This window comes from Pogona vitticeps, chromosome 7 (genome assembly GCF_051106095.1).
Source record: "Pogona vitticeps strain Pit_001003342236 chromosome 7, PviZW2.1, whole genome shotgun sequence".
Lineage (NCBI taxonomy): Eukaryota > Metazoa > Chordata > Lepidosauria > Squamata > Agamidae > Pogona > Pogona vitticeps.
In genome coordinates, this window is record NC_135789.1 from 14,967,331 (window position 1) to 14,983,783 (window position 16,453).

At 51.6% G+C, this 16,453-nt stretch overlaps 2 protein-coding genes across 5 annotated transcripts; one reads left to right on the forward strand and one right to left on the reverse strand.

Annotated features, from left to right (window-relative positions):
* Window positions 1–284: 284 nt before the first annotated feature.
* Window positions 285–4,863, forward strand: LOC110072465 (uncharacterized). 3 transcript variants are annotated; one of them, XM_078379258.1, is made up of 4 exons: window positions 285–1,295; window positions 2,651–3,448; window positions 3,878–4,091; window positions 4,550–4,863. In XM_078379258.1, exons 2-4 carry the CDS (start codon window positions 2,662–2,664, stop codon window positions 4,761–4,763), a joined length of 1,215 nt encoding a protein of 404 aa, XP_078235384.1. In that variant the 5' UTR covers window positions 285–1,295; window positions 2,651–2,661; the 3' UTR covers window positions 4,764–4,863. The 3 variants fall into 3 exon arrangements, with proteins under 3 accessions (XP_078235384.1, XP_078235383.1, XP_078235385.1); XM_078379257.1 differs by lacking the exon at window positions 285–1,295 and adding an exon at window positions 1,552–1,693; XM_078379259.1 differs by lacking the exon at window positions 285–1,295 and adding an exon at window positions 1,739–1,864.
* Window positions 4,864–5,360: 497 nt separating this feature from the next.
* PCSK4 (proprotein convertase subtilisin/kexin type 4) lies at window positions 5,361–13,977 on the reverse strand. 2 transcript variants are annotated; one of them, XM_020780819.3, is made up of 15 exons: window positions 13,626–13,977; window positions 11,554–11,658; window positions 11,221–11,316; window positions 10,972–11,100; window positions 10,212–10,288; window positions 9,933–10,021; window positions 9,473–9,645; window positions 8,796–9,008; window positions 8,449–8,549; window positions 7,908–8,011; window positions 7,405–7,522; window positions 6,774–6,956; window positions 6,488–6,612; window positions 6,264–6,383; window positions 5,361–5,935 (listed from the first exon to the last, which is right to left on the reverse strand). In XM_020780819.3, the coding sequence occupies exons 1-15, from the start codon at window positions 13,797–13,799 to the stop codon at window positions 5,457–5,459; spliced, it is 2,286 nt and encodes a 761-aa protein (XP_020636478.3). In that variant the 5' UTR covers window positions 13,800–13,977; the 3' UTR covers window positions 5,361–5,456. The 2 variants fall into 2 exon arrangements, with proteins under 2 accessions (XP_020636478.3, XP_072834134.2); XM_072978033.2 differs by lacking the exon at window positions 6,774–6,956.
* Between the last annotated feature and the right edge of the window lie 2,476 nt (window positions 13,978–16,453).

Consider the following 16,453-nt stretch of genomic DNA (forward strand, 5'->3'; position numbering starts at 1 on the left):
GGTACTGAGAAAGGTCCTCTGTACATGCTCAGAGAGGCTCTAGATCAGTGATGGTGAACCTTTTTGAGCCCAAGTGCCCGAAATGCAACACAAAATCAACTTACTTATTTCAAAGTACCAATACTGCAATTAAAATCCAAATGCTGAGGTTTTAGTTTAGAAAAAAAAACCTGTTCCTGCACTGCAAGGGTTAAATGCTTGTGTTTTTCCCCCCTATGGGCGATATTAACAAATAAATACCTACTGGTCCTCGAATCCCCCATTGGGCTAGACTGGTAATGGTCACCATTGCATCCCTCCACTAGACCACTGCACTAGCAGAGGGGAGTGCCGAAATCCAGGATCGGAGGATGGGTAAGTATTTCTCTATGACGACTTATGGCTCATGTGCCCTCAGAGAGGGCTCTGTGTGCCAGCTGTGGCACGCATGCCACAGGTTCGCCATCACTGCTCTAGATCGTTCCCATGAATTCGGGCTAAGATCGGTCAAGTCCCTTTAAGTTCAGGAGGACCACTTAGACCAGCGGGTTTTGATGGGTGATGGCAGCCAAACAGAGCCCAGGAAAAGTGGTGTTTTTTTTGGGGGGGGTCTGTTTCCCCCAGAATCCATTAGGGGGAGCTATTGTTTTTCCTAAAATTGACCACTAGGGGGAGCTCTCCCCCCCAAATTGGCCACTAGGGGGAGCACTTGCTTTCCCTAAAATTGGACACTAGGGGGAGCTGTTTCCCCCTAAAATTGGCCACTAGGGGGAGCTCTTGCTTTCCCTAAAATTGGACACTAGGGGGAGCTCTTGCTTTCCCTAAAATTGACCACTGGGGGAGCTACTGCTTTCCCTAAAATTGACCACTGGGGTGCTCAGATCCAGTTGGACTACATGTCCCATAGTTCCTCACCACCGCCTACCCTGCCTGCTGAGCACTGCAATCCAACCCCATCTGTCTGGCAGGGGTGGATGCTGCCAGATGTAGTGGGGGGGGAAGAAAAGAAGACAAGGGCTGTTTCCCAGGACGTCTTTATTCAGCAGTGGCAGAACAGGAGGCAGAGAAGAGGAAGGCTGACTTCACCCTATCCCGGACCTGGGGAACTTACTGCCACATGATGGCCACCCATTTTCTTCTGTTTTGAAAGGGGATGGAAGAGATGAGGAGTGGGAGTGGAGAATGACCAAGGGATATTCTTACCTGCAGTTTTCCTCTGCAGGCTGGAAAAAAGCTCGGGAGCCTTAACTCTCATTCTTCTCTGGAGTCCTTCTTAGCTTTCCTGTAACCAAAAGAAAAGAAGAGATGAAAAACCGGTAAGGGAAGGAGGGCCCACATCCCAAATCCTTGAGAAGTTTCCAAAGAAAGTTGGGTTGGTTTTTTTTTGAGGGGGATGTGGTTGTGTGTGTGGGGGGGAACCCTATCCTGGAAAGGCATCTCTTTGAACCAATTGCCCTCCCCCCTCCACCAGGAAGAGTTATGGGGAAGGGGGTCTGGCCCTGCAGCCCCCCTCCCCGCCTGCTTAGAGAGGAGTGATTGGCTGGTTTGGAGGGGGTGGGTGGAGCCAGGGGGAGGGGGATCCCAGCGCCTGGGGGGGTAGATGGGTGGGTTTTCTTTTTGTGAGTAGGGGGATCCGTGTGTGGAAGTTCTGCAAATCAGCCCAAGTTGGAACTAGGTTTGCTTCCCTTTGGGAAAAGAGGTTCCCTGCCAGGAGGTAAACCAAAGCTAGGTTTGGGAGGGGGAGGATCGGGGCCCAGGATGTGACAAAGGGGGGTGTAAATCTCAAGTGGAGATTGGGAGGGGGAGAGCAGGGGAAGAAAAAAAATGGGGATCGGACCAGGGAGAGAAGGAAGTTGCCAGGAAGGACTGGAGGAAGCCTAGAGAGGTAAGGGGTGGGTGGATCGGGAAATCTGGGCGGTGGGTGAGTGAAGGAGGTCTAAAACGGGGGGGTCGCAGGGAAGGGAAAGCAAGTGGCCCCACGCTGGGCTGGAGGGAGGCTTAGGGGGCTGGGAGGGAGAGGCCCTGGCCGAGGGGGCTGAAGGAGGGAATGGGGAGGAATCAGATCTGGGGGTCCAGAGGTGAGCCGCCTCCCCCCCCCCCCGTGTGGGGAATATAGGTTGAAAATCAGGAAAAGTGGGTAGGGGGAGAGCGATCAAGGAAGGGTTAATGGGAGAAGGGAACTGGAGGCAGCGTCTGGATGAGGCTCCACTCCAGTTCCCAGGGTCCTGAAGGATGGGGAGGATGGGGAGGATGGGGAGTATGTCTGAACCCCCTCCCAGAAAAGAGGAACTGGTGAGGTTTAAAAGGTGGGGGGAGAGAAAGGATCAGGACGGCAGCACTCAGGAAGCTGGAAAGAGGCTTTCAAGTCTGATCCAAAGACAGAGGCAAACAACCCCCCCCCCTGGTTTGGAGGACTACCGCACCCAGCCTTCCCCACCCAGTCAACCTGTGTGAGGAGTGTGAGAGGGCTACAGTTTCCATACTCCTCCAACTTGGAAAGGCAGAGGAGGAACCAGAGTCCCAAATAGCCAGTAGGGATCATGAGAAAGGGAGATGAAGGAGGGTTCCCATGAGGCCATCTAGAAGGCCCACACCAGCTTAACCACCATAACCCTGCCTATGCTTTCTCCTGCTGCCCCCGACCCCAATCCTTTCTCTTCTCCCCCTCCAGCTCCAGCTGCCATGTCATCGCCCGACGAGAGCCCGTCTGGCCTCCGTGGGCCCCCCGGCGACCTCCTGGGCCGGCTCCCCTGGGACATCGACCCCAGCCGCCTCTCCTTCTCCCCCTTCCTTGACCTGGACACCCAGATTTCCCTGGCCCCCATCTCTGACAGCCCCGAGTCGTCCCTTGAGGAGCTGCGCTCTGCCGAAGAGGAGGAGGACGAGGAGGAAAGGCAGAGCACGGGAGCGCTCTGGTCCAACGTCCCAGACCCTCTGAGTTTGGGCCACGCTGGCCGGTCCACGCCTCCTGGGAGACAGGAGCCCCTGGAGACACCAGAGGGGGCAGGCACCCCGACAGGAGAGGCCACGGTGTGCCAAGACAGGGGCCACCTCGCGGCTCTCACCCGAACGCCAAAAGGGACTTCCTTCCCGGACACGGCCCGCTGGCCACTGAGGCATCCTCTTCTGGCCACGGAAGAAAGCCAATCAGGCCCCTCTGATGTGGCCGATGCTCTCCACAAAGTCCATGTCTCCCTGGAGGTGGAGAGCGCTGATCCGGTCCCACGCCAGAGCCCAGGGGACCTCGGCCTCCTTCCCTGCGAGCCCGGGGGTCAAGGGTGCCGGGGCTGCTCCGCTGACCACATGAAAGCCATCGCCTCGGCCTTCGTGGCCTTCCTCTTCTCTCCATGGCTCCTCTATGGGCTGTATAACCTCCTGCCACCGCCTGCCTCGGTTGGCCTGGACATGGCCAGCCGGGTGGCCTTCGCTCTGCGCTGCCTCCTGGTTGCGGGGGTCCCGATCATGCTCGGTAAAAGAGCCAGGGGATGGCGGGAGCCAGGGAGAAAGACGGCTGAGGCCGCCGCTGGCTGATCCTGGTGAATCGCAGCCAGAAACCTGAACCTTCACTTTTAAAAATAAAAATTGAGTGTGTGATCTGTCACTAAATCTTTTGACCCCAACAAAGAGCAGAAGATGGTTCGCCATTCCCAAACGGCAGCCTCCGGTCTGTTATTGATGGAGGGGAGAGATAGGATTGTATTAAAACTTCCCTTTATCTGAGAAGCAAGAGAACTTAGGTTATCATTTCAAAATTTGTACATACCAACCATGGATCCTTAAAAGACCAGAAGTACTTTTGAGGCTAACCAAGATGATTCCAGTGCTGTGAAGTGCACCAAAAATAAAAATTAAAAAGAAAATCCATGTTCTCTTTCTTTATTCCTGTTTTTTCCCCCAGGCATTGCAATGAGGGCCGTCTCCATCCTCTGCTCGGACCGTCTTGGCCCGCTGGACGGCCACGCCCGACCTGGCCTCCTCCACCACCTCTTTGTCCTTGGCTCCGTGGACCAGTTCCTGCTCTTCGTCCTGAACACGGTGGCTGCGGCGACCTTCCTCCCACAGGAGCACCTGCGCCTGGTCCCGATCCTGGTGGGGTTCTTTTCGGTTGGAAGGTGAGATGGGAGGAGGGCGGAAGTCAGACTCCGCCTTCGAGGCAGAGTGAGCGACAAAAATCTCAGGTTTCTTCTTGTGCCGAGAGATGATCTTGCGGGGGTGGGGTGGGCTGGGGGACCAATCCTGATGAGGTTGGCGACACCCGTGAGAAGGGGAAGCTCACACTTTCCCCCTCAGCCCCTCCCCTCTTTAAATTCTGTGCACTGGGTTGAAAAATGACAGATCGGGCTTTATGAGCACCTAAAACGACTCCCATTTTCCATTAACATCCTGCCTTTCACAAGGACGAGCTCTACGTAGCATCCCTTCCTCACAACCCTGTAAGGCAGGCTCCACGGACGTGACTGACCCAGGAAAGGAGATAAAAGAGGGGGGAGATCTGAATCCAGACCCAATTTTCTAAGCACTCCTTGGCTGTACAAATCCCGGACCCCCTTTTTTCCCATTCATGACACAGGTGCTGCTACTGGGCCAGCTTACACCTCTGCAGCGCTTACCGGGGCTTTGGATTCGTCCTCGCCTTCTTCCCGATGCTCTCCCTGACCGCCTACAATCTCTTCTGCCTCTACCAGCTAGGCCTGGGGTTCCTCTTCGGCCATTTGGCCCCCGGAGGTCCCGCCTGCACCGCGCCTGCTCCGACCCCCCTCGGAGGAACGACGCCTGAGAGATGAGGGGGAACGTCGTCAGCTGGAAGACAAGGAACACCCTTAAAAATGGAACAAAAATAAACAGGCAGCCGTGTTCCTCTGGGGCAGCCAGAAAGACTCAAAAGAGCACCCGTGATTTCTCTGAATTAAACACAATGGTTTGGCGGCACTCCAAAAACCAGTACATTGGACAAGCCTTCATGGCGTGCTGCTGTTCACCCAAATAAAACATGCTAGGCTTTCAAAGGCCACACACTAGACAAGACATAGATCATGTATTCTGCAGAGGTGCTCTTCTCATCAGAGCGCATGGCTGTCTTGGCACATGATTTTCCTCCCCCCCCCCCCCCACCTTCACAGCTTAAATTTGGCGTGCTTTCGGAAGAAATCATTGGAAGTTTATCCTGGGCTCAGGTCTGAACCCCTAAGCCACTTATTTCCAGGGTAACAGCCTTGGGAGGGCTGATTAAAGCAGAAGGGAAGGGTTAAAAGCTGAGCAGCCAAATCCCACCGAGTTCAACAGGGGCTCCTCGTCAGGAAGCTGCCAACAGGATTGTGGCGCCTATATTTCGCAAAAGGAGAATCCGCCAGCAAAGAAGGGATGGGGGGGGAAATAACAGCTGAGGTCAAAAGTATTTATTCCCATCACAGTGAAAATAAAAAGATTTTCATTCAAGTATTCCAGGATGCCAGAGGTTGCCGTGCTCGCTCTGGGGGTCAGGGAGGAGGCTGTGGAAGTTCCTTCAAACTTTCCCCAGTTCCAACCGAGTGGAGGAGCTCCAAGCCGCCCGCTGCGGTCTCTTCTCCGGTGCCCGGCCCAGCCTGCTTCTTCCGCTTGGCCCAGCAGGACGCCCAGCGGCAGATTCCATAGACCAGGCAAGACAGGACTGGCAGGGACACTGTCAGCAGGGCCAGGAGGCGGGCAGATCCTCGGGCAACGTGCCCCCCGCGGGGCAGGTAGGCGTAAGATGGGTTCTGGGTACAGGAGCGGGCGGCCGGGTCGAAGGTGCTGAAAGGCGGGCAGGCGGTGCAGTCGGTGGGCGCTCCTCCCCGGCAGGTGTAGCAGGTAGGGGCACAGGGGGCGCAGACGCGGATGCTCCCGTTGGAGCCGAGGGGGCGCTGGGAGAGGCCGTAGGTGCGGGGAGGGCAATAGGAGAGGCAGAGACGCTGGAAAGCATAGAAGGGGCTGGTGCATTCTGCGGAGGAAGAGGAAAGGAGGGGGAAAATAGGGTTAGATTCATGTGGCACAAAAGTGGGCTCTATGCAGTCTAACATTCAATCCTTCTTCCACACGTCATTCCTCCATAAGATAAATAACCAGGAGAGTATCTCTCAGGGATGACCAAAACTCCTAAGGGTGTTTGTCTATTCAGTGCCCCGTTCCTAAATGGCTTTTGTTTCTTCGCTGCTGTGGCAAGGAGTTCCGCCGATCCTGACCCACCCACCCCCAAAACCCAACCCTGGTCTTCAAACTGCCTCCCCTCCCAGAGAAATGAAAATTTAAAGCCCCACGAGAAAAGTCACCTTGGCACATGCCATCGGCCGCTCGCCGGAGGCACTCGCCGGCCACCGAGGCCGGAAACCGCCTCGCCAAGAGGTCCTCTTCCGTTCCGTAGAGTTTCAGCACGAAACCGTCCAGGAAACCTTCGGGAGAGGCAGCGGGGGGTTGTTAAAAAATGCATTTCCAGCTCCCCCAGACCTGCAGAGGACAAGATGTGAGCCAGGCCAAAGGGATCCAGGGGACTCACCAGTGTTGTACGCGTCTCCCTTGTTCTCTAGCCGAAGGGTCCACGTGCCACGGGGATCCTCATCCCAGTAGTGCGTGGACATGAAGGACCACTGCTTGTAGCCCTGCCAGCTGGTGTCATGAGGCCTAGTGGGCGAAGAAGAGAGAACGGCTTTTAGAACATGTAGAAAGGAGTGCTTCTGACCCCCTAAAACCCATCTCAAGGGGGCACCGAGGGAAGACGCTCTGCACGCCCTCAGGAACTCCTCTTTCTCTGGCCAAGGGATGAGGCAAGAGCCCCGCCAGACCTGACGGCCGCCAGGACGGAGGTGGTTCCCATCGGACTGGTCAGCGAGATGGACAGATCTCCCCGCCGGCTGTAGCGGAGAGAGAGCTGGGCCTGGACGTGCTCCAGAGAGCGGATGGCCTTGGTCCCACCCTGGCAGGCCGGGGTGACATTCTCGGAGATCACCAGCCGGGAACTGATCGCTCTGGCCAGAAGGAGAGAGACAGCAAGAGAGAGAGAGAGAAGCTGAACTAGGCAATACAATTAGCCCGTCACGAGAGGTGGCACACCTGTAAGATAGATATTTTTTTAAAAATCTATCACAGCCCATGTTTGCCCTCATTTTCCTGTTGAAAATTAGCATGATTTTGTTTTCTGGTTGATCGTAGTGGGTTAAATGCCAGCTCACAGAGCCTCTAAGGAAAGACACCACTGAAATACCTACGGTGTATTTTAAAAACCACTCTCCCTGTACAAATTCATTCCCATCTGTTTGTTTCAAAAATGTTTGCCAAACCCAATGAGCCTGGTGAGGATGTCCTCTGCCCTTTCCCTTCAAACATCAACAAAGACGGAAACCCGAATTTTTCTGGATGTTATTGCTGGGCCAGGACGCGCATGCCGAGTGGCTTGTGGATCAACTGAATTCTTACACGGGTTTGTAGACAATCCTGATGAGACATTTCCTCTGAGGCCGGGTGGTGTTCCACTTCTGGGCCAGATCCACCAGCTTGCCAGCGTCCAAGAGCCCGTACCCATAATAGTGGCTCACTGGGAGGACAAGGAAAACACATGAGGGCGTAACAGGGCTATAGGAACCCTGTTAGAAATCACAGATGATCTCCAAAGATATACACCGATTCCCGACCCACCCACACCCATAACCTGGTCCCCATCTGTGTCACTGCTATGGGGATCTGATGCAGGGCTTTCCGATCTTGCTGGACTCCATTTCCCATCAGCCCCAGGATGTAGGTTCGGGGTTCAGGACCCACAGGAATTCAATCCCCAAATCTATTCGGCGTGCCCCAAAAATTCTCACTGAAACAGAGCACTGTTCCAGCAGCTGAGAAGGGAGCTAATACATCGGGGGTGGGTGGGGTGTCCATTTGTGACGCCGGACTCTGAAACTGAACATTCCCCCCCCCCTTCTCACCTTTGCGGCCGACTCCATTCATGGCCCAGTCATCAGCCTGGAGATGGGCTGGGCTGGAGGCTCTCACCACGAGATGCTGCATGTCCCGCCAGGTCAGGGCTGGGCTAAAAAAGGAAAGGCCAAGCCATGAGGTTAGGCAGCATCCGAAAACCTAGATGGGGGGGGGGGGGAGAGGAAGACACAGCAGATGATGCCATCAACCTTGCAGTCCCAACACAGCCCCCTGACACCCTTCAGTACGTTCTTCTTGACCTGCAGCCATCTCTAGAAGGTGGTCGACTTATTCACGGACGAAACTGAGACGGGTGGAGAAAAGTCTTGATAATTATTTTATTTTATTTTATCGGGCATATGGGTCTAGTTAAGCAACACGGTTTGCTGCACCTTAGTTTTTTACTGTATTTCCTACACAGTGTTTTTCATTTATTTCTCTTGTTTAAAAAGTTTTCAGCCTTAGAAAGGACCCCCATTTGGATTGTGTGGTTTTACCACCTGGGAGACCCACTGCTCTCCTCTCACCCCGAGCGATCCCGGGGCTTACTTGGCTTCCAAAGCGAGGGCGATGATCCCGGCGGCCAGCGGGGCCGAGGCCGAAGTCCCTGTATGGCTGCTGGTGCAGGTCTGGCGCAGGTCCGTGGTCACCTGGAAGTGGAGAGAGAGGCATCCTTAACCTGTCCACCTAAAGCTGACCATCTCCGATCCCTCCGGGCCGAAATTATCTCCGCTGAAGCGGGTTTTAAATCGGATTGCTTTGCGCCTTTTCTGGAACTGTTTGCAGGATCGACTGTCAGGGTCCCCCAACCCCTACTCTGAATCCTTCCCCTGCCAGGGGGGTTCCCAATAGAGGCCCCGCCGACCCAAACTCAGAGGGGAGCGAAGGGCTCTCACGATCTGCTTCTCGTCTCTGGCCCCACTGCTGTAGGTCGTGGTGAGCGTGGAGGCACAAGGCTCGTTGTACCAGGGCACCCGCCCGCTCTCGGTGGTGCTGCCCACTGACAAGGTGTAGAGGCTGTTGGTGTAGCCGTCGCAATTGCAGTTATCTTGCTGAAGACCCCCGTTGCCCGAGGCCCAGACGAAGAGCGAGCCCAGGCCTCCGCGGCCCTGAAGGAGGGAAACCAAGGTCAGAGCCAGAGGCTGGCCCCCGTTCGTTCCATCACAGCCACCTTTTCCACCCTGCCTCCGTGCCCGACAAGGCCGTCCTGCTTTTCCCCCGAACAGACTCGAGGGGGCACTCCTGGCTTAGCTCTTCCCCGCATTTTGTCCACCCCAAGAGCCAGGCCGAGGAGGCACGGCCAGAAGGAGAAAGAAATTTTTAAAAAGATCTAGAAAGACCATGGGCGTGACTTTAACTGGTTCCCCTCAAAAACCAGTCCTTTCTCCTCAACCATGAGGACTAGAAATGTCATAATTCAGCCGCAGATCTCTGCCCACAGGGTGTACGTTTGACGTCTAGGGCCTACAGCCCGGAAGATGGGTCCCGCCACCTGCCAGGTTCAAACCCAGACCTGTTTCTATTTCATGACAGAGAGGGCAGAGGCGCTCGAGCGAGGGAGAGCCACGCTTACCCGGAGCACCCCCTGGCGGAAGGCCTCCGAGGCCAGGACACCGGGACCGTCCACTGTCTTCCCGTCGTCCTCGGGGCCCCAGCTGGCGCTGTAGATGTCCACGTGTTGGGGACGGAAGCTCAGGGACTGGGCCTCAATGATGTCCGTCACGGTGCCATCCAACATTCTTAACCCTGCGAGAGAAAAAATAGAGCTTCCAGCCCAGACGCAACCATCCGGTCCTTTTCCCGTTCGGATAGGAAACAGCTCTGCCCGTCTTTCTAAGGGGGCTTAGGGCGAACATCCAAATAAGTTTTTAAAATGACACACCCCACAAAACACACACCACCTAGGAAGAGTCAAAAGGGACCTCCAGAGAGCCACAGAGGGGTTTGGATGCATTTCTCTGCCCAGATCCACACTCTTTCTCCCCATTTCTGCAGCAGGATCTGGCCTTCACAGAAACGAAGTGCGGGCTTACCCCCAACCTTTGCTCCATAAGCGACGCCTGCCCCGCAAAATTCATTGTTGGCAACGGCCGCCACTTCGCCCGCGCACCGTGTCCCGTGCCTGGAAAGGAGGAGAGAAGGAGAGGCAGGAAGGTCTGGTCGTGTCTTGCTGCCTTCAAGGATCTGCTGCCCGAGGACACCCACTCACTCCACCCCACTGAAGGGACCGAGCCAAGTTTCCTGTAGGTCCAGAAGTCAGGGGGGGGGGATGAGGTTTGGGTCAAAGCTTCAGAAGAAAGACACCCACTTACCGGTTCTCATCCCAAGAGTTGTATCTTGGCTGAGGGTCTGAGTCGTTGTCGTTGAAGTCATAACTTGCCATGGGATCCTGAAATTAAAATAAAACATGGGGGTGAGCCACCAAGGTGCCTGTCCTCTAATCTGTTTCTAAATGTTCGTCCATTTAGTTTAACCCAGTCTAAATTTAATTGTTAGTTGATTATGTTTGGTTATTTTTTAATGCTATTGTCAGTGTTGGGAGCTGCACAGAATGACCAATGGTCAGATGGGCAGTATAAAAATTAAATCAGCAGAAAAGGGCCCCCTGTTTAGTGTATCGTTATGGGAGACAAATTCACCCCTAGCGCTGCAAAAAGAAAGAAAAGAAAATTAAAAAGAAATAGTCTAAATTGAGATTGGGAACCTTAGGCCAGAGGGTCACATGCAGCCCTCTAGTGGACCAAATCCAGACTTCCTGGGTCCTCATGTTTCCCTTCTCCCACGAGGCTAGATCTTGGCGTCTTCTCAACTCTAATAAAACCTTGAAATGTCTCTCCTCAAACTTAGTTCCTAATGGGAAAAGTTTTAAACTAAAAGATCCCCGTCTTCTGCTCCCTTTTTCATTTCCTTCTGTTATTAGGAAAATGGATTTTGTTAGAAGTGACTGTCTCTTTGTGACGAGCTGCTTTATCTAGATTTTGAAGCTTGCCCTTAAAGCTTCCTAAACTGTTTCGTTTTTCACCTCTGGCAGGTTTTAAGCATCTGCTCCCAGGGAGCCCCGATTCGACTCACATAGTTCGCCTTGAGGTCTGGGTGGTCTTTCTCCAGCCCATCATCAAGGATGCTGAGCACCACCCCAGAGCCCGTGTACCCCTGGCTCCACGCGCTGAGAACGTTGAGATCCGGCAGCACATCATTGTTCTGAAACAGGAAGAAGAAGGAGCATTAGCTCATGGAGGAGAAGTTCGGAGGGATAAGAGAATCTCCTTCCCCCCCCCCCCATCACTCTCCTCATTTTGAGTTCCATGTCCCATCACTCACCATATACCACTGTTTGTGAAACCAGGGATCGGTGGGGACCACAGCTGCTCTCCTTTTGATTCGCCTCTTCACCGTCTGCTGTTCAAACCAGAGAATCTAATGCCGGGAAAGAACGTGCCCATTTTTAGACGCGCCCGCATGGACTCCTCTTGCTTCGTTCCATCTAGCTTCCGCTCACAGCCAGCACCATCACTCTCCAATAGGAAGTATCCTGCAGAGGGCATCTGGCCCCTCACTGGGAAATCTCCAAGCTTTATCCGCAATCCCACAAGCTGGGGCCAGACTAGATGACCTTGGGGGAACCCCTGACCCTCCTGTTCCAAAGAAGCTTACCCGAGGCTCTTTTTTCAGATGGCGATGCCAACCCAAATGCGGGTGCAAAGACTTCTGTGCGATACCCCGGTGTTTCAGGTGGTAATACTGGGCTCCCTGGATCACCTGGAGGAAGGAAGCAGGTATGATTTTGGGGGGCCTCATCCCTTCACTGTGGGTCCAGTTTTACAACTCAAAGTAGAACTGAAATATAGGGAGGGACCTTGAGTCGGTCAGGAGCAGAGAGGAAAATCCCTCCATCAACCTTGAGCTTATGAAAGTTACTTCTTAAATGACACTTCCCTGATTCTGTCTTTCTATTCAAAGTGTTCCCTAGTTCAGCAATACCAGAGCTGTTATTTCATTTAACGGAAAGGCCAGAAAACTGGTGTGACACCGGATTTCCACACTCCTCCGGGAGTCACTTTTCCAAGATCTGTAGGAAGCAACCGTCAGCCGCCTCCAGGCATGAGTCACCGTTCCGAGGTCGAGACGGGATGGCGCCAGAAAAGGGAGAACCTGGCAGGATCAGATCATTTACCGATATTTCAGTAATTAAATAAACCAATTTCTATCCGTCTTCACAACCTCTCCCCACTGGGTTTGGGACACCTTTGTTACTTTGAAATCCAGAGCTGGGTTTTCCACCTTTAAATTTAAACAAACAAACAAGGAGGGGGGAAATGAAGCAAAACCCAACACTCCATGTGGATCTCCCCCATTAGCCTCTGTTTTGTGGATTAGCTTTCAGGCCTCTTATGAGTGTGATCAATTTTTAATGCATACAGTTTGTTTATTTATTCAAGGGTTTCTCATGATTCAAAGTGCCTTGGCAAGGTTTCAGAATTGCTTGCGAAGAATGAATCTTTGGCAAAAAAAAAAAAAAAAAAGGAATAATATAGTAGTTCAGATTTGGAACATCATGTGAGTGGAGCACAGGTGAAACACATCCATTCCACCCATTAAGGTTCTGGTGGTTATCAAGAGGGGATGCATTAAAAATGCATCACCCTAATTGAACAGGATCCAACTAAAGCAAGGGTAGAGAAACCAAGGCCGGCCTGAGGACCAGATTTTATGTCAGGGAAGTTCTCAAAGGGCTTTGTTTCGGGGCTGAGAAAAGCAAAGGAAAAAGATGGAGGACCAATCAATCAATCAATCAATCAATCAATCAATCAATCAATCAATCAATCAATCATCATCATCATATTTAACTGCTACACAAGAGTTTTGGCTAAAATATATATCCGTTATATAGTACCAGTCACTGTGTTTGGTATTTTATCATCAAGACCATCATCCTATCTGCATATTTTAATTTAAGCTGTGAACCTAGTGTAAGGAGATCTTTTCCAACCTGTTTAAAAGGGGGGGGGAGTATCAATAGCAGTCAGCTTTCACCCATCTGAGTCTCTTGCACTACACCTTGCATCCTCCCCCAGCCTGCCTGGGGAATGATGGGACTTGTTTTCCACCACACCCAGCTGCATTCATTGCATCCTGAAAGCTCTCATTCCAGGGTGGAACCTAAATATTCTAGATAAATTAAGAAATAGGGGGGATAATGCCAACAGGTAAAACAACGAGCAAGGGCCTCCACCTCCAGGAGAAGTGTATCTGAAGATACACCAAACCCAAAAGGAGACAGGCTGAGAAGAGGGGCTGAAACCCAACGGCAATGCCCAGCAAAAAGGAGACCCCTTTTGAACAACCCAAGCCACTCCAAGTCGCTGGTCAGGAGAAAAGCGGAGTATGAAATATTTTAAATAACGTGAAACCAGCCAAGCTGTCGGAGAATCCACCCCCTCCGGAACATGGCTTTTGCCTCGATGGGATTCCCGCTGGGATTTCGGATTTGGACTCCAGCCGGTTTGTCTCGCCCGACCCTCTGCAGAATGTTGGGGCGGCTGCTTTCCAAGGGCGCTCTGCACATGCCCAGGGGCCAGCTGGCCTTCAGAAAGAGACAAGCTGGCCCAGGTGGGCTTATTATTAAACCCCCCACGCCTTTAATATGGGGGAAGAGGAGGGGGGAGCCAGGTGAGGAGGCACCTGCCTGTCTGGCTGGGCGCAGAAGGGCCCCCCACCTCTCTCACCTGCCCCAGGTAAAGCAAGCCATGCTTGTGCGCCAGGCGCCTCGCCTCGCCAGGCCCGGCGGGGACGCGCACCGCCCAGCTGCTCAGGAAGACGCGCAATTCTGCGCGCCCGCGGGGGAACCCGCCCCCGAGGAGCAAGGCAAGAAGCAACCCGAGCCCCACCGGCCCCTTCATGGTCCTCCCTCGCCGGCGGCGGCGCCCCCGGGGCTTTTATAAGCAGCCGCGGCCTAGCCCCCTCCCGCCGAGCCTGGGCCTCGAGTAGCTCCCCACGCCCGCCCTCCAGTGCCCCGCAGGCGGCTTCTCGCCTTGGCCAGGGGTTCGGAGGCGCCCCGTCGCCACGGCAACGAGAACCGCCGCCGCCGCCAGCGGGGACTACGAGGCCCAGGAGGCTGTGCGCGGGTGGGCCGGGAAAGGAGAACAGAAAGCTGCCGCAAGACCTCTTGGGAATTGTGGTTTTTGAACGACATAGGCGCGGAGAGCAATTACATGTTCACCACCTGGGCATGATGCTTTGTTTAATATGGAGTAAACCCGCAGGGTTTATTCGACAGCAGTTTGTGTAATTGTTTATGAGAAATAAACTCACGCTGTTTAAATAAAACACAGAGTCAATGTCGCTTTTTGGATTTGTTCCATTTCCCTCTTTACATGCAACACCTTTGCAGATTAATTTTTTAAAGACAGGCATGCATGCATAAAATTCTATTTATTTAATATATCTATACTTCACAAGGCCTGCAAGGAGCTTACAGTTGCGCACAGGGCTCCTGCCACCCTCTGTCCGCTTAGGAAGCGGTCAAAGGAGGCAAAAAGTCAGTTTCACGGCCACTGAGGAGACATTTGAACTCAGATCTCTGCAATGCTCATCTGGCTCTTTTAAATGCTGCGTTGCACTGACTCTTTTTAAAAAAAGCACAAACTATTTCAGTCTCAGTGTTCTGATGCAAATAATACTCCTTTTTTTTAAAGAGCTGGGGAGACATTGTCATCCTTTGGATGGCAGGTCCCAGCATCCCCAGTGTGCCTAGCCTTTACCCAAACTGCACTGTGAAAATATGACTTTCCTCTTGCCATTCTAGACAATATGGGTGTGTAGCCATAACCCTGAAGGCCTCTGCTCGTGTGCAGAAAAAAAATCCAATATTTGTGGAAATGCATGCATAAAAAGAAGCTACTTGGATGAGTAGTGAAACATTTCAACCTAATAAGAAAGAAGTTCAATTGCCATGACTCAACTTCCAGATACACTAACTGGAATTAAATGTAGTACTTTAAAATGATAGGTTAATATCATTTGATATTAAGTTGGTATTTGACACAAGTTTGTATAATGTTTTGGAATGATCCCTCCAATTTCATGCTGGTTGGTCTCTAGTACCAAAGGATGTTTAAATATCTTTCAGTTGCAATGTATCTGCTCAAAGTAGCACACTGTGACTTCTGAATGTCTTGTATAGTATCATTTATAATGGTTGTCTGTTGATGTTTGGCCCCATCCCGAGATGACGGAAGTGTTTTTTGTTGGAAAAAGTACTTATCACTGGCAGAACAGTAACTAATTTGATAAATACTGTAGGTATTATAAATTGAGCCCACAGAACCTGAAATCACATTTCTTTATAACTACCACCAATAGTTGCAAAATTCTTAATTTTGAAAGATTTGAGCTGTCTGCCTATTTTTATTTATTTTACTTATATCTCATTTTCTTCAAGAACTGCAATGCAAGGCAGATTGCAACAGGATTAAAATGTATAGAAACAAAAGCTGGTCCAGATGGAAACAGACTAATGTACTAATGTTAAATAATTGTACATGATTTAACCGAGGTTGCTGCGGCCAAGTTGTAATTGAATGAAAAGGTCATTTAAAAACATATCAGTAAAAATGTACGCTTGAGCCTGTATATATAAGGGGGAAGTGCATACTTCTAAAAACATCTTAAATCCACTTTACTCTTTCATGCATTTGTGTTATTTTAAAAGTTTATTTTGGTGTGTTCTCTTATACAATTGTACACTTCCATATTGTTTGAGGTTCTGCTTTTGCTGAGATACAGGCAGCATATATACAGGGAAATTAAAACTTGGATTTTGATTGATACTTTTCCATATTAACAAGACATATCACGAGATATGGAAGATGATGGCATTAGAAATGCTGAGGATGTGATGTGCATTTGCAGAACGCATCTCTGCTCTGTAGTTTGTATATTTTATTAACACCAATAATATTACACTACTTATTAGCAGTGACCACTCATAAAGGTAGATCTTTCTGAACTTAGTTTCATGGGAAAATTGTGCAAAGGGCTTCTTGTTTATTTCATTGTTCTATTTTTTGACGTTTGATGTTTGATGTTGTGAGCCGCCCTGAGTAAACTTTTGTCTAGAAGGACGGGATATAAATCCAATAATAAATAATTAAATAAAATGGCAAAAAAGATGGAATAAAATGGCTAAGGAAACTTTGAACCCCTGATTGGAAAATTCAGGCCCCTTGGGCCTTCCTTATGCATCAAGATCATGGTCTTAAATTGAATTTAAACCCAGGTAAGATCAAACCCCCACGGGGGTTCGTGATTGCAATTAATACGTGTACTGTTTCCACCCTTGGCACTTAAAAGTTTCTCAGAGCCATAAATATTTCATCATCCCCATCCATTTGGCAAGTGTTTCCGCCTGTAATAACGTGTTTCCGCCTGCCACCCATCCCTTCTCTACAGTGTGATTTTGGCTGTGACTACAACCCCCATTACGCTTGATCTTTGGCCGGGGAGGATGGGCAGGGTGGACTTTGCCTTCTAACCCATAGGCAGGCCAAGCTGG